Source organism: Cervus elaphus, chromosome 6, assembly GCF_910594005.1.
Source record: "Cervus elaphus chromosome 6, mCerEla1.1, whole genome shotgun sequence".
In the NCBI taxonomy this organism is placed as follows: Eukaryota; Metazoa; Chordata; class Mammalia; order Artiodactyla; family Cervidae; genus Cervus; species Cervus elaphus.
In genome coordinates, this window is record NC_057820.1 from 13,264,440 (window position 1) to 13,286,245 (window position 21,806).

At 48.7% G+C, this 21,806-nt stretch overlaps 1 protein-coding gene and 1 pseudogene across 3 annotated transcripts in view; both read right to left on the reverse strand.

Annotated features, from left to right (window-relative positions):
- EVC2 (EvC ciliary complex subunit 2) overlaps nt 1-21,806 on the reverse strand; it is a 154,570-nt gene that overhangs the window by 36,779 nt on the left and 95,985 nt on the right. For all 3 annotated transcript variants that reach the window (XM_043906207.1, XM_043906209.1, XM_043906208.1), the window contains exons 14-16: nt 17,278-17,732; nt 12,374-12,578; nt 7,027-7,149 (exon numbers count right to left, since the gene is read on the reverse strand). In XM_043906207.1, coding sequence (XP_043762142.1) covers nt 7,027-7,149; nt 12,374-12,578; nt 17,278-17,732 — 783 coding nt within the window. The remainder of the gene's footprint in view (nt 1-7,026; nt 7,150-12,373; nt 12,579-17,277; nt 17,733-21,806) is intronic.
- On the reverse strand, nt 19,058-19,157 carry LOC122696713 (annotated as a pseudogene).

Here is a 21,806-nt window from a genome sequence, read left to right on the forward strand (position 1 = left end):
GTGGCAGCCTTCCAGCCCTACAGACTGACCAACTGCCCCAAGCTCTTGAGAGTCTCCTGAAGTTCAAGGTGCATGTATGCATGCTAAGTTGCTTCAGTCCTGTCCGGCTCTTTGTGACCCCATGGACCCTCTGTGGCCCACCAGGCTCCACTGTCCATGGAATTCTCCAGGCAAGAATACTGGAGTGGATTGTGTGTCCCCCCAGGGATTTTCCCAATCAAGGGATCAAACCTGTGTCTCTCACGTCTAAGCTGCATTGGCAGGTGGGTTCTTTACTACTAGCGCCACCTGGGAAGCCCAAGGTAGATGCTCAAATGTCCTTTTACCAATTGGGCACATGCCTCCAAGCCACCCCCCTTGGTTGCCCTCCAGGAGACGGTAACTGCACTGACATGATCGACCCCTGCAGAGAGCAGCTCTGACCATCTATCAAACCCACATTGGAACCTTCTTGCTGAGGTGTCTGGTGTCCCCAGAGATGAACCCAGCTCTTGACACAGGCTGGGACTGCAACTTTACCTCCATCTCACACTTACAAGCAGAAGGAAAAGAACAGGTCAGACTAAGATACAGCCCCCAATCCCTAGAGCCAATGAGAGCAGAGGTCATGAGAGGAGGACCCACCAGCCGAGACCAACTTCTGGAACTACTAATGAATATATCCTGCAAAGGAGTCTCTATGAAGTGCCTAAATCCTGACAGTGTTTCCCTAAAAGGTCCAAACTTCTCAGTGCAGCCTTCCAGGCCCCTCATGGCCCGGGTCCTGCCTGGCTCCTAGTGCTCCCTTCTCCATATCTGACAGAAAATTCTCAGCCTTTCTGAGGACAAATAAAGCCACAAGATAAGCCTCAATAAATTCCAGACACGTGTTATCATATATACTTTGTTCTCTAATACATACTAAGAGTAGAAACCAATAACAAAAGGATAGGGCTGTTTTTTTGAAGGATCTGTTGAAATTAAAAATCAGTCTCCAAAGGATAAGTTAAAAAGTCTGGCTCTGGCCATGGCAGAGGAATGGGAAACAAATCTAGTCGTGAACCAGATTTGCTTTCCCACCAGTAGATAATTTCCCTGGGGGTGGTGAAGACTTCACCTTCCAATGCAGGGGGTGCGGGTTCCATCCCTGGTGGGGGAGCTAAGATGCCACATGCCTCACAGTCAGAAAACCAAAACATAAAACAGAAGCAATATTGTAACCAATTCAATAAGGACTTTAAAAATGGTCTACATCAAACAAATCTTTTTTAAAAAAACCAGACAAATCACATGATGCAACAGTTTTCAGACTCAACAATAGGAAGCACAAGACTGGGATTCTTGAGAGGACAGGAAATAGATAAATGTGAGCCCCACTGCCGCCCCAGGTTCCAGCCTGAATGCAGTTCCTAGGACACAAAAGGATGTCGTGGGAAACGTGGGGGTAGACCAGCAGTCTCCGTAGCTTCAGAAAACAGAAGCAGAGTTTGGGAGGTCACTGTGTTTAGAATCTGTGGGGCAGAGTTCCAAGGAGGAGGGAGGTGCCCAGAGAGAGAAAGAGATCCAGAGATTTGCAGGAGTGACCTCAAAGCTTTGGCTGAGTACTGTGCACGCTTGAAAAACAAACCTATGCCAGGCTAGGGGAAGAACCATAAGAGGCAGAACCATTGCTGGAGCTCACACAGAGCTAGAAAGAGTTTGTGTTCCCAGTACCCAGAGTGAAAAGACCCCATAACACCCAATGCAGCAGGTAGAGTTCTACGAAGGGTATTGCCTCAGCAGCGGGAATAACCTTAGCTCTCGATTAAAGCCAGCTCTGGACCCAGCCTAATAAGGCAAGTCTTGAAAGGATAAAATGAATCCCAAATAACATGCGTACATGTCAAAACTTCAACAGTAATAAAGAAAATACAAAAGCCAGTACCTAACATGTAAAATCTACAATGTTTAGCATCCAATAAAAAATTACCATGCGTGTAAAGAAGCATGAAAATATGATTCATAATCTAGAGAAAAATCAACCAATGGAAATGAGAGAGTTGATGGAATAACCAGACAAGGACACAAACTGATAAGAAAAATAATTGAGGTGTAAGGATCAGAAGGGAGGTTACGAAACTGTGATTATTTGCATACAGTATGAATTATTATGGATTTCTCAGGTGGCACTAGTGGTAAAGAACCTGCCTGCCAGTGCGGGAGATGTAAGAGATACTGGTTCAACCCCTGGGTCAGGAAGATCTCCTGGAGAAGGGAATGGCAACCCACCCCAGTATATTCTTGCCTGGGAAATCCCACGAACAGAGGAGGCTGGCAGGCTACAGTACATAGCATTGTAAAGAGTCGGACATGAATGAAACCACTTAGCACAAAAATTATTAGGCAAAAAAATCAGTAGAATCAACAGATACATTCTCACAACAATCCTGAGAGGTAGGTGTGTCTACCATCACACTTGAAAGATGAGTACAGTAGGGGGGGCACAGAGTGGTTAAGTAACTTGTTCAAAGTCACACAGCTAGAAAGTGGCAGAGCTAGGACTTGGACTCAGCGGCCTGGCTCTAGAGACAGAAGAAGGGAGTCTGGAAAGACTTATAAAAATTAGTAAGACTTTTCCTCAACAGTGTCAAATAAGCCCCAAACATAATTAGAAATAAGTCATCATTTACAATTGCAACCAAACCTGTAACACATCTGGGAATCACCATAAGGAATACACAAGACCTTAGGTATATGTGACCCTAGGATTTGTCACCCAAGTTTAAAGTATAAGGGAGAGATAATGGGAATGGACACAGGGGTGAGGGGGAGACCGGGACTGTCCCAAGCATATCGAGATGGAGGTTCACCCTATGTAATGGAAACAAATGTAAAATCTATTAAAGATCCTAAAAGAAGATCCACATAAAATAAGAAACATTCCAGCTTTTGGGAGAAGAAAACAATTCTCAAATGAGCCTCTAATTTTAGTTCAACCTCAACAGAGATTTCTTTTGGAATTTGGTTAACTTATTCTAAAATATACACCCCCCCGCCCCCCGCCACCAACATCCCCCAGGTTGAAAGTCTGCATCTGTGCATTTGTAATGAGCCCATCAGAAGGACCGGGAGTCTGTGGAGGGTAATGGGTGCTCTCCAGCCACCTTGGACAGCTCCTCTGACCAGAGCTGACACCTTACTCCAATAACCCGTCAGCTGGACAGAAAAGGTGGGCAGCTAGGAGGCCCACATTCATCCCTCTGCTGGGCTCTCTTTTCCTCTCTGAATCAGTCACACAGCTCTTTCTGGGAGAGCCACACTCCCCTCATTCAAGGCAAAGCTCAGGGTAGTCCGAGGGGCTTTCACATGAAAGCAAGAGGCAAACTTCTTAACGATCCATGCACAAATTGCCTGCTCATCTAAAACTGTGAACGTCTCAAGAGCAGGATCCTGGAACAGGGCCAGGCCCAAAGAAAAGGCCACAAACTGTTTCTTACAGGAGGAGGTGAAGGGGCTGAGGAAAAGGGGAAAGCCAAGGAGGTCAAGGAAAAGAAAAAAGGTGGAAGCAAGGGAGGGGATCTGGGGAGGAGGACCAAACAGTCCTGCTGGGAGACAAAGCCTCCTTCCAGTCACTACAAACCCAGCCCCATTACAGAAAGGGCACAGGTGATGGACACAGACGTGCCGTGCGGGGGCCCCAGCTCAACCCCTCCCTGCTGGCGTGACCTTGGGTAATTCCCCCAGCCTTTCCAGACAGAAGAGTCTAGACCAGGGACATACCGACCTGGGGCTGAGGGTAGGGGGATATCTGATGCAGATTCTATTTAAGAAAGGGGGTGCCCAGCAGGTGCTCCCAGCCTGCTCTGCAGCCCCAGCCATGAAGCCGTGGTCCCTTTGGGGATACCCCGCTGCCAGCCAGGTCGGGGCTTGACCACGGGTCTTGGGGCAGTGGTCAGCAACCCCCCTTGCTCCATCTTGACAGCTGCACGAGCTTAGAGGGGCTTCCCAGGGCTGAAACAAGATCAAACGACTCTCAGCTCTTGGCATACCAACACCCGCCCCCAAGCACTGTCATTTCTCTGCAATTACCCTCAAATAAAAAATCTGAACAACGGCCGCTTGGATGCTGAGAGATGCAGCCAATCAATTTCGGGAGCAGCATCAAAGCCGTGGACTGGGGAGTGCCTATTTTACTGGCACTTGCTGCAGTGAAACAGCCATTTGTGAAGATGGCCTGTCGTTAAAAGGTCACAGCCGACAAATGACTCTTGGCTGCCTTTCTCTGTGAGCCTGGGATCAGGTAGTCTATGAGCTGCTCCATCACTGGGAGAAATGGGCACGGAGCCCACTCCAAGGGGAAAAAGCACCTTCCCACCCACTGCTCCTCACAAACTGGTGGGCTATCACTGTCGCTCTCTGTATTCAACAGATGTGGGAGCCGAAGCATGCTTATCCAACATTGCACAACCAGAAATAACCGTGTTCCATGAGAATATTCCCTGTCGGTCCTGAAGACGAAGATGAGCTAGAGCTTTACAATGTTGGGCCCACCAGCCCTGGCTACAGAAACGCAGGTGAACTCAGTCGGAGACTCAGTTTCCACATCTGTAAAATAGGGATATGGATCATTCCTATTTCTTACGGAAGTCAGGAAGGGTAAAGCCTATGGAATGAACAAGAAACAGGCTAGAATGGTGGATGTACATGGGGTCAGGGGAACTCAGGGAAGGTGGGCTGCTGCGTCTGGTTCAGGAAACCTGGGGAACTTCTCACCCTATCCTTCACCGTCTCTCTCCTCTACAGTGTTGGTGAGACTCAGTCTGTCTTCCCAGATGACACTTGAGATCTTTCCACCACAAGTCTGCTCTCCCACCCCCTTGGGAGGCCCCAAACTCCAGCAAACCAGCCTTTGCATGGGGCTACAGTCTCTCTGGGTTCCTCCAAACCTGCACTGTGTCCTTAGCTATGGCTCAGGCCACCCATTCCTCCCACCAAACCAAATCCTAACTTATCCTTCTCCGACAATATCCACCTTATGTCTGATGAGCATGTACGCGTGCTAAGTTGTTCCAGTCGTGTCTGACTCTTTGGGACCCTATGGACTGTAGCCTGCCTGGCTTCTCTGTCCATGGGATTCTCCAGGCAAGAATATGGAGTGAGTTACCATGCTCTCCTCCAGGGGATCTTCCCAACCCAGGGATCGAACCCGAGTCTTCTGCAGCTGCTGCATCACAGGCAGATTCTTTTACCACTGAGCCACCGGGGAAGCCCTCTTAAGTCTGACAGTGGGTCCCAGACCAGTGTGCGTTGGGAGAAACGTCTTGCCATGCCTGCCATGTTGCTAGTTCCTCCGTGGAGCCCCTGCCCCCTCCACCCCTTTCCTCTTCCCCTCCTGGGTGAACCGGGAATCCACTAGGCAGGCTTGGCTCAGCTCTGCTCTGGAGCCCCACTCCTGCTCCTCCAGGAAGGCTGCCCCCAGGACCCCCCAGGGATGCCTCAGGTTGGTCTGTTTAATTCTGGGTGTTTAGCAAGCCCATTTGGTGCTCATATAACTTCTAGCTTCTGAATTCGCCTTGAACAGTAAGACAGATGGTGTTTCCACCTGGACCTGCCTGAGTCTGTGTCTCCTGTCTGAATGGTACATAGCACACGCGTGGGAATAAGGGTGCCACTGCTTGGGCTCATAAGACATCAACAACCTGACGTACCTTCCCCGGAGCAGGGGCTATGGCTGTTTGCCAGATGATGCCTTTGTGTTCTGAGAAATACACTCACATTAACAAATCATAATAATTCTAAAACTTAAGCAAAGGACCTGTGGGACAGAAAGTAGGAAGAAAAACAGCAGCTCTAGAATATGGTCCATACGTCCATTCACTGACACACTCCTCTGGGGGCCTGCCCTTAAGAGGGGAGGTGGCAGGCACCCCAGCAGTGACAACGTGGTGTCGACTCCTAAATGTCACCTCCTCAGAGACAGCTGACCTGACCCTCCCACCCACGGCTGATTCCACTTCCTTCTCACCATCCCCCTGCTCCGTCGCTATCACAGCATCTTACTCATTTCTTTAACAGCGCTGACCACAGTCTCGCATTTTAAGGGCTTTCTGTCTAGAATGTGTGTCTCTGAGAGCGGGGACCACCCAAGGGATCACGGTCCCTTCAGCATCCCAGTGGATGAAGGCACAGTGTGAGGCATGCCAGGACTGGAAAGGGAGCTGGTGGGGGTGGCGGGGGGAGGGGTGAGAGGGAGAAGTGGGTGTTCCAGGAAGGCTTCCTGGAAGAAGGGACACCGAAGGGCAGAGGCAGTGCCTTAGGACAGCTGGGGACAAAGTTGACTTGTCCAAGTGAAAAAAGGTGGAAAGGTAAATCCAGGAAGAGGGAAGGACAGGTAAGCGGCATATGGTCATACGTGGTGTGCGTACAAACTAAAGCCTCACTGAGATGAGAAAAGTGGGCTGGAGAGGGAGGTCGGGTCGGGCTGCAGGCAAGATATACGGGGAGACAGGGTGAAACAGCAGAAGTGAACCCCTCAGCACCGAGCCAGAGGGGAAGCCCGAGGACACACCTGAGGCCTCTGCGTGAAGAAGTGGAGGAAAAGTGCTCCAGGCAGAAGGACCAGGAGGAAAGGCACGGTAGCGGCGGTGGGGGCTGGTGCCCACCTGCAGGAAAGCCGGGCGCAGGACGGAGGCGGACACTCACAGCCCCCGAGGGCTCTGCTGCTGCTGCTGCTGCTAAGTCGCTTCAGTTGTGTCCGACTCTGTGCGACCCCATAGACGGCAGCCCACCAGGCTCCCCTGTCCCTGGGATTCTCCAGGCAAGAACACTGGAGTGGGTTGCCATTTCCTCCTCCAATGCATGAAAGTGAAAAGGGAAAGTGAAGTCACTCAGTCGTGTCCGACTCATAGCAACCCCATGGACTGCAGCCCACCAGGCTCCTCCGTCCATGGGATTTTCAAGGCAAGAGTACTGGAGTGGGGTGCCATTGCCTTCTCCGCCCGAGGGATCTGTGTGCCCTCAAACGGGGCAGCAGCCAGCCCTGTGATGAGTGGCAGGTGAAACACTGACCTTTTCAACCAGGTCTTCGGGAGCCTGTTCCTCAAACAGCTGAATTTTATCTTCAATGCATTTCTTCAAAAGGTCTATCTTGCTTCTGCTCTTGGAGCGTGGCTTTCTGGCCTTGGACTGTGGCTGGAATGGGGAGAAACCATGGGTGAGAAAGTGATCACCAGCAGGGGGGTGCAGCCCCCGATCTCCGCAAGCCCAGAGAGGCTCCTGCAGCTCTCTGCACCACACAGCTGTCTTAGCCGGAGAAGGGTGGAGAGATGAAGCCTTTCCTGGAAGGAGCTCCGGTCACTGGCCTTTGGTCTTGGCGTACTCTGGGGGCTCGTCCCACCAAGGGGAGGAGAGAGGTTACTTGTGGGCAGCACCGGAGCTTTGCAGATGGACAGAGACACTCTCAGAGGGCCAGTGAGTGCCATGAAAACAAGGTGATGGAATGAGCGTGCTGGCTATTATCTCATGTTGGGTGGACAGGGACATGTCTGCAGAGGTGAATGGCTGCTGAGGACATCTGCATGCGTCCATTCAAGGAAGCACTGTGCTGGGGGGCTGGAGGGGATGTTGACATAGACCATCCTCCTCGAACAGCAATCTACATACCCTGCACACACATACTATCTGCTCACAAATGTGAGGAAGTGACACTGCGGCTGAGCCTGGCAGGACAAGGTGTCAGGAGTGTGAAAGTCTGGGAACAGGGGGGTCCAGACCCCAAAGATCTGAAGCCCACAACAAAGGTGAGAGGGGTTAAAGAAGAGGTCGTGGGTACTCAGTAAATTGATATTCAAGGAATGAATGAATGAGTGTAGCACATGCTACAATGTCTGAGCCTCAGTTTCCACACCTATAAAATGGAGATAATAGTGTCTACCTCACAAGATTACTGCAAAAACATAACACAATGTAACATAATTATTAGTCAGTCACGTCTGGCTCTTTGTGACCCCATGGCTTCACTGTCCGTGGGATTCTCCAGGCAAGAATACTGGAGTGGGTTGCCATTCCCTTCTCCAGGGGATCTTCCCAGCCCAGGGATCAAACCCAGGTCTCCTGCATTGCAGGTGGATTCTTTACTGAGCCACTGGGGAAGCCCTTAAACCACATAAACATAACAACATAATATAACATACTAAACAAAACAATATAACAATACAGCACAGCATAACACAACGCAATATAACACAACAACAGGCTATTTCTATAACACAGCAGAGTGCTGTAATAACAGAAGGTACATAACATTAGAATGTGACAACAGGACATGACATAACACAACAAAACATGACCCAGCACAGCACAGCCTGAAGGAGCACAACCAGCACAACGTGACACACCCCACCTAAGAGGCTCAAAGCGATGTGTGGTCAGTGGTCACTCCCACGAGGGCTGGTGCTTTTCCCTTCCTGGCTCACATGCCCACCCCTGCTCCTCTCTTTCATTGGCATGATCTCCCAGAGCCTGCTCTCGACCTGGACTCAGGCCTGCCCACCAGTCTCTGCCCCGGCTCTCCTGACCATGGTGATAATACTAGAGAGGACCACCACGTCCTCAGGGCTCGCCCCAGCGCACTCAGAGGAGGCAAGCACCTGAAGGATAATTCACTGAGTTCAGACATCCCATTTGACAGAGGAGGAGACTGAGGCCAGGAGAACAGAATCAATGGCCTCAGCCACGTCACGGGAGCCCTGAGAACTTGACGGTGAGCCTCCTGATCCCTGAGCCCAGTATCTTTAAGTACACAGGTTAGGCTCACTAACTCCATGAGTGAACTACAGTTTTCATCTCCTGCTCTAACAGAGATAAGACCACAAAAAAAGGAAATTGTGAGTCATGGCCTCTGAGGAACAGAGCTGGCCTGGTAGGTAAGATCCTGAAACCTAGAGTGAGGATTGGCACTGGGAGGGGGTGAAGCCAGAATGGGGCGGGGGGTCTGATCATGTACGTCTCTCTCAGCGCCCACATGCTGTGATGTCAAGTTGGTTGATCTTGGAAGGGGTACTGACATGAGGGAAATGGGAAAATGCTACAAATCAGGAACAATGAACTCCCATCCAGAGTTAGTTTACCAGCACATGGCTCATCAAGGGTCAGATTAGGTGGAGCCTTGAGACCATAGTAGAACTTGTATCCTGGCAGAAAGTGCCAAGGAAAGGCTTGAAGCAGGAGGAGGGAGCAATCTGACTTGCATGTCAGAGTTTAGGAGAGCCTCAGACACTCATTTGCGTCAATTGTCTGAGAACCCTGGGAGGAGCCAGCTGATATGTCAACCAGACAATTCTGCTCTTGTTTAGGGCGCTGAATCCAAACAGTGATCAACAGGGAAGAAACTGGAGGGCTACCTAGTGGTCAGAAGAAAGAACGAATGGGGAGGCCCAAGGGAATGGGGCTGTATGGAGTATAATTAATTCTCTTCTACATATCAGACTATCTAATGCCAAAGGCTAAGAGCCAAAGAATTGATGCTTTCGAATTGTGGTGCTGAAGGAGATTCTTGTTGAGAGTCCCGTGGACTGCAAGGAGATCAAACCAGTTAATCCTAAAGGAAATCAGTCCTGAATATTCATTGGAAGGACTGATGCTGAAGCTGAAGCTCCAGTACTTTGGCCATCTGATGCAAAGAACTGACTCACTGGAAAAGACCCTGATGCTGGGAAAGATTGAGGACAAGAGTAGAAGGGGACCACAGAGGATGAGATGGTTGATGGCATCACCGACTCGATGGACATGAATTTGAGCCAGCTCTGGGAGGTGGTCAAGGACAGGGAAGCTTGGCCCGCTGTAGTGCATGGGGTCACAAAGAGTCAGACACAATCTAGTGACTGAACAATTCCCAGAGTAATCTTCATTATACTCATGTTATAGACGAAGAAATGATGGATAAGAAAAATAAGGCTAAAATAAATAAAATAAGAATAAAAAAACTTTTAGGTGCGAGCTCCCAGCTCGCTTGCCTGCAGGATAACTTGCCCACACCCCTAGGCTGGCACGGGAGGAGGGCCTGGCGATGGAGTGGCTCCTGGAAGTGCCCTCCCAGGTCTGCCCGCCATGATGCCCTTCTCACGGTGCTGCTGGTGGAGACAGCCAGGCTCAGCCAACCGCAGGCTCCGCCCCTCACCTGCGCCCCTGCATCTCTACAGGGTTTCCAGGGAGCAACCTTAGGCCCAGGGCAGATGCTCCACCCCTCTGAGGCACAAGGCCAATTCAATTTCAAAATCTAGCACTTTGAACAACTTAATTCCTGCTGGGCTCAGCCCTTCAGCCCCTGGTCCAGCTCAAAAGCAGAGGAAACACACTTCAGTTCACTTACGTGGAAACATCTTTTTTTTTTTTACTCACTGTTCCAAAACCTTTTATACATTTTTGGGTATAACCTGTTCCTGACTCTGTAAGTATCACCATTTTGTATATCTTGCAACATTCTAATAAGAGAAATAGAGAAAAAAAAAACAACAACAACATGTATTTATTTATTTAGGCTGTGCTGCGGAGCCTCTGAGATCTTAGTTCCCCAACCAGGAATGGAACCCAGGTCCCCTGAAGTGGAAGCATGGAGTTCTAACCACTGGACTGCCAGGGAATTCTCAACCCACTATTTTTTTTTTTAATGTGTGTGCTAAGTTGCTTCAGTCATGTCCAACTCTTTGTGACCCCGTGTCCGCGGAATTGGGTTGCCATTTCCTTCTCCAGGGAATCTTCCTGACCCGGGGACTGCACCCGCGTTGTTTATGTCTGCTGCATCAGCAGGCGGATTCTTCACCACTAGCGCCACCTGGGAAGCCCTTTTTTTTTTTTAACGTGAAAAGATGTAAAATCTTCCAAGTTGGTTTTGTTCACTGATCTTATTCAGAAAGGATGTGGTTGAATTTTTTTTTTTTTCTCCTCAAGGAGAAGCACTGGGTTTAAAGTCAGAAAGTACCAGCTCCAAGACCAGTCCTTCTATTCCGTCCTACCTCGGTCAATTCACGTTTCCTCTCAGTCAGTTTTCTCATCTGTAACATGGGGACAGAACATCTACTCCTGGCCCTGCTGTTAACCACAGCTGAGATAACAGAAGGGTAAGAGATGTGAAATGTTTTCAACCTCAGTGTGATATCACCTCAGGGAAGTTCCCCCACATTCTGCCCACATCAGGTGGTTGGTTAGTTCAGTCAATAAAACTTATTGCACACCTACTATGTGCCAGGCACATTCTAGGTGCTTGGATGGCGTGGTGAATGGGAGCTACAAACGGGGAGCTTGTTGGTGGGTGGGGGGTGATGCACAGACCATGAGTACATTGAGTAACCGGGACATTTCAGATCGCGATCAATTCTACGAAGAAGCAAGAACACAGCTTTCCGAAGAAGGCCTGGGGAGGTGATGACTTTGGATAGTGCTCAGGGAGGACCTCTGTGCAGATGATAACTGAACTGTGATGTGAAGAGACAGCAAAGAGTTGGCGCTGTGATGTTCCTGGCAGAGGAAACAGCAAGTTCAAAGGCCTTGTAGGTCAGGTTCCCCCGAGGCAGAGCCAGAGACAGCAGGGACTGGGGTGAACGTTGTTTCCTGAGAGAGGAGTTCAGAGCAAGCCACAGGAGGTGTGGGAACCAGGATAGGAGGAGGAAGCGGCTAGGTAAGGTGGGAGGGTCTGGCCTTGACTTGCCCATGGGCGGCTCTGGAGTAAACCCAGCACCCAAGAGTTGCCTGTTGCATGTAACAGGTGCTTACTATAGACATATATCAGGGCTTCCCAGGTGACACTAGAGATAAAAAACCCATCTGCCAATGCAGAAGACTTGGGTTCAATCCCTGGGTCAGGAAGACCCCTGGAAGAGGCCATGGCAACCCACTCCAGTATTCTTGCCTGGAGAATCCCATGGACAGAGGAGCCTGGTGGGCTATAGTCCGTGGGGTCATGAAGAATCAGACACGCCTGAAATGACTTAGCCTACACAGGCATCTGTCAGTCACCCTACAAGGCCTGGGATCAGAGATGCCCTTATCCACCTGAGCTGAAGTGAGCATCTTCCTCAGGCCACTTACACAAGCCTCCCGCGTGGGTCACTGGCTGTGGCTAAGGGAGGGGGTAGGAGGGATAGTCACCTCTCAGGCTGGGTGGCTCCCACCACCAAGGGCAATCAACGCCCAGGAGAGGGTGTACCTGTGAACCATGAGTGGTGGAGACTCATAACCACTGGTGGACAGTGCGAAGCCAGGGACCAGGGTGTCCACTACAGAACTTCAAGAGGTTCCGGGAATGCCCGATGCTAACATGGCCAAGGGCTGAGGCAGCAGTGGAGCTGGATTCTACAGCCTCAGCAGCTGGAGGAGGCCCTGCCTCTGCCAGGACGAGGCCCCGAGACGCCCATCCTACCTGCAGCTCAGGGGCGGCCAAGGCCTGGTCCAGTTTCAGGAACTCTGCTTCTCGCCAAGCCATCTGGAATTGCTGCAGCAGGACTCGGGCCCGGATTTTGGGGAGGGCCAAGCTCCTGTCCATTTGCGCGAAGCAGCCGTGAACTTCCTGCCTCATCCCAAGCAGCTCCTCTTCGGACAGGGAGAAGGCAGAGGAGCAGAGCTTCCTGGAAAAGCAAGAAGAGTGGTCTGTTCTTGCAAAAAAAGAAGACAGGGTGGGTTGTGCTGCGGATGGGAAAGTGGAAATTCAAAGCTCAAATTCCATTAGTCAAATCCATGTCCGGAAACACCCGCCATCTCCTGGATCAGGCATTCATTCCACAAGGGTTTCTTCAGCACCTAATGTGCGTCATGTTGGGGTGTGTGTGTGTGTGTGTGTGTGTGTGTGTGTGTGTGTGTGTGTGTGTGTGTGTGTGTGTGTGTGTGTGTGTGTGTGTGTGTGTGTGTGTGTGTGTGTGTGTGTGTGTGTGTGTGTGTGTGTGTGTGTGTGCTCAGTCACTCAGTTGTATCTCTCTGTAACCCCCAAGGACTGTAGCCCTCCAGGCTCCTCTGTCCATGGGATTCTCCAGTCAAGAATCCTGGAGTGGGTTGTCATTTCCTTCTTCAGGGGATCTTCCCCACGCAGGGATTGACCCCATATTTCCTGCACTGGCAGACAGATTCTTTACCACTGAGCCACCATATTGTGTTGGACATGAAATCATATAATCTGTTTGGTTATTCTGGCAAGGTCTGATCAGCACTAGCTACAGAAAATACGCTTTGTGGATGCTTTAAACTTTGGAAATACCTGCAGGATGTTGCTGTGGGAGGCTAGCGCCAGGTCTATCAGGCCCAAATCTCCACGGAGGGGTATACAATTTCAGCTCAGCTAGAAAGTTCTCTCCTGGGAACAGAATAAGACTATCAGAGCTGATATGGGCCCCCGGCCAGAAGCAGCCTGAAGGCCTCAAGCCCACAGGGTTCCATGGGACCCACCAAATTTTCTGAAGCACTTTAGGAAACCACAGCTGCTCCTTTGCACCTCCCTTCATGGAGAATCCTTGCCCTACATATTTGCTGCTTATGTGGCCTCTAAGGTGAAAGTAACTCTGAAATGAATCTGAGTCTTTATTCTTCCCTGGGTGGTCTAGGGACTTCCCAGATGGCGCCTAGCAGTAAAGAATGTGCCTGCCAATGCAGGAGACGCCAGAGATGAGTGCTGGATTTCTGGGTTGGGAAGATTCCCTGAAGAAAGAAATGGCAGCCCACTCCAGTTATTCCTGCCTGGAGAATTTTATGGGCAGAGAAGCCTGGTGGGCTACAGTCTATGAGGGTACAAAGTGTCGGACACAACTGAACATGCATACATGTGCTGGGTGGTCTGGTCTTGATCCTCAACTAGCTAGGCACCAAGATAATACAGAAACACGGGAGACCGTCTTTGCCCTGAAGGAGTTTAACATCCAGGCAGGAGTTTAGAAACAAGGTCTTAAAGACACACTTTCCCTGGTAAAGTATGCCTCTTGATTAATTCTCACTTCATCAGACCAGGTTTAATGCAACTCCATCCTTCTTGAAATCAGGAAACTTATAAAAACATGTTTCCAAACTATTGTGCAAAGTCATTTCTACTTAATGCCTCAGAAATAAAGGCTGCAACCTTTTAGAGTCTTAAATAAGCAGAGTATATAAGCAGACTCACATTGTGTATACTGTTAGTTGACCCTCTTTAACCCTAGGGAAAATCACAGTGAGCTTTCTGATAGAAAAGTAAGATTTCTCTTTTCCTGTTGAACAACTCAGTCAGTGGCAGCTTTCATAATATTCCCTGCAAAACGAAACCAAATGAAGGTGAAGAAGGTGATCATCCGGTAATGGGAATGTCAAGTCCAATCCACAGACTTTAAAGAGCCAGCCCAAAGCAGGTTGGATGGAGCAAAGAGACTTTGGTCAAATGCAGATTGGGCTGAATAATTACTGCTGAGAACAACTTGTGCAAATAAGAAGTGGCATTTAAGGGTCTGATTTGTGTGGGCTTGGAGAAGACAGCATCTTGTTTGTTCAAGTCAAATAAAAAACTAACAAAGACTGAGCTAAATAAGGACAGAACCATAAAAAAAAGAGAGATGAAAAAAAAAAAAAAAAAAAAAAAGAGAGATGAGAAAGAAGGAAGAGGTCACTTCACCTACACCAAGATAACCTCCCTCTCCACAACACCTGGGACCTCTCCTCGCTGGTCGCAGGGTCAGTCCCCAGGGAAGAGCACTTAAGGAGGAGGCATTGCAACACTGAGTCCGGGAGGACCCTGCTCCCTGGATATTACTGCCCCCAAGGAAGGACGGGCATTTCAGAACGATGCTCTGCTACCTGGTGTCCCCGAAAGGGTTGAAGGAGAGCCCAGGCTTTGATGCAGGTGGAGAGGACCACAGATATCAAGCAAGCAACATGGGGTTCAAGAGAGGAGGTGGACAGATAGACTGAGCAGATATACTGAGAGAGACTCCTTCCCCTACCCCCTCCCCGACCCCCAACACCCCTCTACGGTCCTATGTCACTAAGTATGTGCATACTCAGTTGCTAAGTCATGTCCGACTCTTTGTGACCCCATGGATTCTAGCCCACCAGGCTCCTCTGACCATGGGATTCTCCAGGCAAGAATACTGGAGTAGGTTGCCATTTCTTCCTCCAGGGGATCCTCCCGACCCAGGGATTGAACCTGCGTATCCTGCATCTCCTGCATTGCCAGGTGGATTCTTTACCACTGAGCCACCTGGAATGCCCTATGTCAATATAACCGTTTCTAAACAAAAGGGCTGTAGATTCAGAATTGAAATTGTGGCTAAGATCCAAGTTAAACTGTGGAGTGGTCACACTGAGGAAAGAATGGTCAAAGGCCTTTGGTTTTGTTTATTCCCTTGAATAGGGTTTTCTGGGTTGCTTTGTTCAAAGAGAAAGCAACTTGATGGCATATTGATCGGTGGGTCCATTGGTTTAAGGAAGTCGCACTAAGTTATAGCCAAATGCCCACAATTATGCCCTTATATGTAAACAGTTCCTATTACTCTAAATAAATAGACTAGATAGATGGGGGTTATTGTTTCTCTCCACCACGCTGCTGTTGGTGGGGGCTTTGATTTCGTTTCTTTGTGCAGTGAGACTGGTCTCCCATTTCACACCCAGGCAAGGACCCATCAAGCTGCTCACCACCCAATCCTGCCTCTTCTCAGCACAGCACCAGTGAGCAGGGTCCCCTCGTCTCTGGCTCCCAGTACCAGCTCAGAGGCTAGCACCCAAAATGTACCTCCTTCCTATCCTGGTAAAGATCCTGATCCTCTACACGATCACCTGGTTAATTGCTCCTGCTTTGCTCATCACAATCATCTCTCTGTGTGTCTGTTCTCCTCCTGATAATCTGAGTTCTTCTCACACAGGAATGATGGTGGTGATGATAGCAGGTACCTCTTACCATCCACTTATTTCTGATCAAAGGTTGTGTTAAAAGACCGACATATACTTGCTCACGCAACCCCTCGTCAATGCTGGGAATTGGCATTTTGCTAGATAGTGGTCTAATGGTCTAATCTGGAGTCACTTCCTTGTCCCTTGTCAGCTCAGCTTTTGTTTATAGGGGTTACCCTCCAACAATGTTGGAGATATGAACCTCCCAGTAGCCCTAGAGAGGGAATCCTGGGTGGTCTGAGGCAGGAATTGGCAACCTGTGGCCTGTGGACCAAATCTGGCCCACTGCTTGTTTTTGTCAATAAAGTTCTATTGGAACACAGTCATGTTCATTTACGGATTGCCTGTAGCTGCTTTCACGCTGCCGCCAGAGTTGAATAGCTGCTACAGAAACCATGTAGCCCTCGAAGCCTAAAGAAAAAGTCTGCTGCCCTCTGGTCTAAGACAATCACAGTCTTTTTAGCCTCCTAGCAGCTGAACAGTTTGGCATGGGTTTATGATGTAGTCCTGCCAAATAGGACAGGGAAGATCAATGCCACAGATGTTAGAAACAGATGATGTGTGTGACGCCTGGAGCTGCAGCAGCCATCATGCAACCATGAAGGATGAGCCCAAGGACCAAGGTAGCACATTGAGTATAGCAGAGCAGAAAGATGTTGAGGGCTGAATCCTTGACAGTATCACCGAGTCATGGAATCAAAACTAGAAAATTTACCTCCTGACTTATAAAATGCTTTCTTCACTTTCTAACAACCCAATAGTATCATGTGCTACTGAAAGCACCATAAATGACTGAGTGTTGTCATCCCATTCCACAGACAAGAAAGATGAGGCTCAGAGAGGTTAAGTAACTTGTCTACACTCAGACAGCTGGTGGTGCTGCTGGGATTTAAACCGAGATTTTTGGTCTACACTGCCCACATTTCATTCCTTTCTGTTGCCCCATGCGGGTGGTGTTTGAGGCTCCTCCAGTTTCCAACCTGATGTACCAGTCCCAAACAGCTGCCAAAGCTTTGCTGGCATCTATTACACAACCGAAGCCCCCCTTTCTTTCAGTTCAGTTCAGTTGTTCAGTCATGTCCAACTCTTTGCAACCCCATGGACTGCAGCATGCCAGGCCTCCCTATCCATCACCAACTCCTGGAGTTTACTCAAACTCATGTCCATTAAGTCAGTGATGCCATCCAACCACCTCATCCTCTGGTGTTCCCTTCTCCTCCCGCCTTCAATCTTTCCCAGCATCGGGGTCTTTTCAAATGAGTCAGTTCTTCGTATCAGGTGGCCAAAGCCCCGCTTTGGGCCACATCAAATCTCAGTCTCAGGATCAGGTGTCACGTGTCTGGCTATGCTCGGAACCAGCAGGCAGACTCCCTCCCCCACCAGTAGGAACAGAGGAGAGGACAGCACTCAGGGATTAAGACTCACGTGAAGATCAAGTGCTCCCAGTGTCTCAGCTCCGCCTGCTCCTCCATGGAGGCCTCCAGCGCATCGTCCTTCAGCCTCTGCCTGACGCTCTGGACGCCCTCCTGGCCCCGGTCCCTCTCCTCACCCTCCAGCCGCTCGGCCCGGGCCGCCAGGTCCCTGCCGTGCTCCTCCAGGATCTGCTGCAGGAAGAGCCAAGGCGCCCCACGCTTGAGCAGCTCCTGGGTCATCCCTGAGTTCTGCAGACGCCGCAGCTCCTCCGTAGCTTTCTCGGACAGCGAGAGGGTCAGCGCCCTGAGCTCGTCCAGGGCAGCCTGGTCCAGGCGCTCCTGCAGCTCCTCCAGGGCGGCGCTGTGCTCGGCCATCAGGCCCCGCCACTGGCCCAGGTACTGGCCGGCATCCTCGGCGGCCCCGGAGGCTTCAGCGATGGACAGCTGCTCCCTCCGCTGTTCCTTGTGCTGCCAGCAATTCCAGAGCGGACAGTTAGCAGGGGGCCGGGCTTGGCTGGTACAGCCCTCAGGAAAACACTTTGGGGAAGAGTTGCAGGATGCGCAGAACATCAACAGCCCTTCCCCCAACTATCGTACATTTGGCAAATTTTTCTTTTAAAAAAGGAACTGATGGTCTTAAAGACCGATGGAGAGAGCCAAAGTATGACAGCAGCAGAGGAGAAAGGAACCACCGAATGGTTACTTTGAATGAATGCTCTGCTCTGCTAAAGCCAACTAATTTGAGAGTGTAGCACTGACATATATATACGTCCATGTGTAAAACAGATAACCAGTGGGAACCTGCTGATAGCACAGGAAGCCCAGCCTGGCCCTCGAGATGACCTAGAGAGGTAGGATGGGGCGTGGGGAAGGAAGCATATATATATATATGGTATGTGTATACATATATATATATATACACACACTTATGGCTGAATCGCTTTGTTGTACAGCCAAAAACAAACACAACTTTGTAAAGCAATTATCCTCCAATTAAAAATTTAAAAAATTATTGTAAATACTAGAAGAAAGAAAAGGAAAACCAACTAAATTTTTCTGCCAATAGGCCAACAGGAGAGAAATACTTCAAGAGTGTGTTCAGAGTTGGAAGGACTATTGATTTCTCCCCACAGTCAAGCCTTAAACAACAAGAGAGGATGTTTCTATTAAGATTCTTGCTTTTCCCCTTGCCTCAGTCATTTTTTTCTTGGGTTATGTTTGTGTTTTTCCTCAATCAAAACAATTCTTTGACCTCTGGGATTAGCACCAGGAGCTGTGGAGAGGTGACTTCACTAACGTTCTCAAGACTTCCTTATGAGTACATTACCTTTGGTAAAGGCAATGTGTGCGTATGTGCCTGAAGTCGCTTCAGCCGTGTCCGACTCTTTGTGACCCTGTAGACTGTAGCCCGCCAGGCTCCTCTGTCCATGGGATTCTGCAGGCGAGTATACTGGAGGGGGTTGTCATTTCTTCCTCCAGGGGATCTTCCCGAACCAGGGATCAAACCCAGGTCTCTTACATCTCCTGGACTGGCAGGTGGGTTCTTTACCACTGCACCATCTGGGAAGCCCAAAACCCATATAGCCGGCTTAAATTTATATTAATAGGAGTGACTGTATGCTTTAGAAATGTGAAATGTATTTCTAGAAATCTAAATGTATTTAGATTAAACACACCAGTAATTCTCATTGCATGTGGTGTTCAGTATTACTGGCTATTTTTTTTAATTGGAGGATAATTGCTTTACAGTGCTGTGTTCGTTTCTGCTACACAACAATGTGAATCAGCTATAAAAAAATATGGAATGAATTTGCGTGTCATCCTTACTCAGGGGCCAGGCTAACCTTCTCTGTATCATTCCAATTTTAGTGTATGTGCTGCCAAAGCAAGCACAAGACTCTATCTTCTTAACACATCCTCCCCAAAGGAGAAGAGCATGTAACTTGATTGAACTTTAGTAAAATGTGATCATCTCTTATGAGTTTCAAAGAAGGATCCAGGGCATCTTTTTCCCACCTTCTTCACTCAAACACAGTATTTTTTCTATCTTACTCTCACCTCCTGAACTAGACAAAGTCTGCCTCTGTCTATATTAATCACAATATTCCAAAGGTAAGGGGTGGCAAATCTGATAATTCAAAGGCAAGATTTATGGTGAGGATCCAGGCAAAGGAAAAGGCTTAGTTTGCTTCATCCAGCTGAACTTTAAGCATTGCCTCTTTCGTTCGAGGTTTCATGGTTTCTAAGTAAGTTAATAAAGTTGATAAGTGTTCCCCCCGCAAGAAAAGAAAATTACTCTTAAGAAAATAACTGAAAATGTAGTGAAAACTTCATTTGTTTGACTTCTGTTGAACATGTATTTATTGAGTAGGTAAAGCTCAAGAGGCAGACCACCTGGGTTCCAATCCTGGCTCTTCCACTTAGAAGCTGAGTCACCCCAAATGAATATCTAGCCCTGTCTGTGTGTCCAGTGCCTAAGCCATAGAGGATGATAGAAGATAATAATAGGATCTACTTCACAGAGTAGCTGGGAGGAGTCAATGAGATGCTTAAGACGTGTGCCAACTACAAATTGGCACTTACCAAGAGCATTGGCAACTGAACATCAGAGGCGTTTTCCACCTGCCTCTACAGAGACTGAAGCCCATGCTGCTGCAGCTGCTGACCTTCAACACCCCCTGAGGGAGTTCAGGCGGGGTGAGGCCCTCTGCTCCAGGGAACCTGGTGGGACAGGTCTTTAGATGGTTGGACGTTTTTAGGAACAGATTTCATGATCTCAATCCTTGCATCTCGTCATATCTAGAGAAGCATTAAATCTCTTCATGGTGACATCAGATTCTCACTAACAAAAACCCTTTTGTAAAATGAGTGCTTAATGGTACTGCTGCTTTAAGATATAGGAAATGCTGCCTCTTGGGCTGCAGTCCTCATTTTGCCCCAAATAAAATTTGTAGGTAGCTCTTAGAGAAGGGCCTGGTACAGATTGGCATCAGCGACTGTCTGCTGTTATTATTACCACATCCCAGGCACATAGGAACTGAAAATCAAGATATTCTAAGAGAAAAAAATCCTGAGATCCATGAGAGACAAATTAAATGAGGAGGTTACAGTTCAAAGAAGGAAATTTATATGGATAAACAACAAGGTCCTTCTGTATAGCATGGGGAACTATATACAATATCCTGTGATAAACTATAATGGAAAAGAAAAAAGTAATTATATTTTATATTTGCTATAATTATGCAGGGCTTCCCTGGTGGCTCAGAGGTTAAAGCGTCTGCCTGCAATACAGGAGACCTGGGTTTGATCCCTGGGTCAGGAAGATCCCCTGGAGAAGGAAATGGCAACCCAGTCCAGTATTCTTGCCTGGAGAATCCCATGGACAGAGGAGCCTGGTGGGCTACAGTCCACAGGGCTGCAAAGAGTCGGACACAACTGAGTGACTTCACTTTCACTTTCATAATTATGCTACTATGAATATTAAAAATGTTAAAAAATAAAGGAGCCCTAAGAGAGACCTGAGGGGTGAGGTCATACCTCAGTTGAGTGAAGATGGGGGAAAGGATATTTCTGGGAGAAATAACAGTAGGTATAAAAGGCCCTGGGAAAAAAGCTGGCATACACAGAGATGTCCATCACAGTATTATTTACAATAGTGTACCCAGCAGACAGTCTGGGTTTGCACAAACATATCTTTTGTTTGTGGGTTCAGGTGACCTGAAAGTGTCAATTCCTTCCTTCTATAAATACTGTCCTCAGTGCTGGGGATATAACACAAACCTTTGCCTTTGTAGAGTGGCATTCCAACTCTGTGGCACTCACAAGATTTAGCAAAAGCAACTGTAAGAAACTGTGTTCATGGAAACTCACTGGAATCTCTGCAGTTCATCCATCCTTGCAGATCCTAACCTTGAACCAGGCCAGACCATCAGAGAAATATGGCTCTAAGCCCCATTGTTTTGATCCTTGAGCCAGAGGAGATGGATAAGGCAATGTTGAAGTTGGGGTGGAGTTCAATGGCTAAGAATCACAGCTTCCTGTTGGGCCCAACACTCAGTAATAAATGTAGAGCTTCTATCAATCAATTTAAGTTATTCTGCTTCCCCTTCCTTCCTGAATGGTACCACCTAATGTCATCCTGACATCTCATATCTCCTGAATCTGTCCTTGCTCCCACGCTCAGGACATGGTCTCATCACTTCTGATCTGGTCAAGTGCTAGAGCCTCCCACAGGTCTGCTCCTTCAATTCTATCTGACAGGCTGCTCAATTGAGCTTCCTAAATTCCAAATCTGATCTTCCTTCTGAAACCAAGCAGGACCCTGTGGGGCTCCTGGGCACTGAAACCTTTCAAACAGTTGCTCATCAGGGAATGGAGGGGATGTGGAGACAAGGGAGGAGCAGTCAAGAAACAATAGTGCAGCCATGGGGCAGGGTCCTGGTTCTGCCTCGAGGGATACATATAACAATAAGTATCCCAACTGAAACTCCCAACTAATGGAAGATATTCGGTTCAATCGCTCAGTTGTGTCCGACTCTTTGT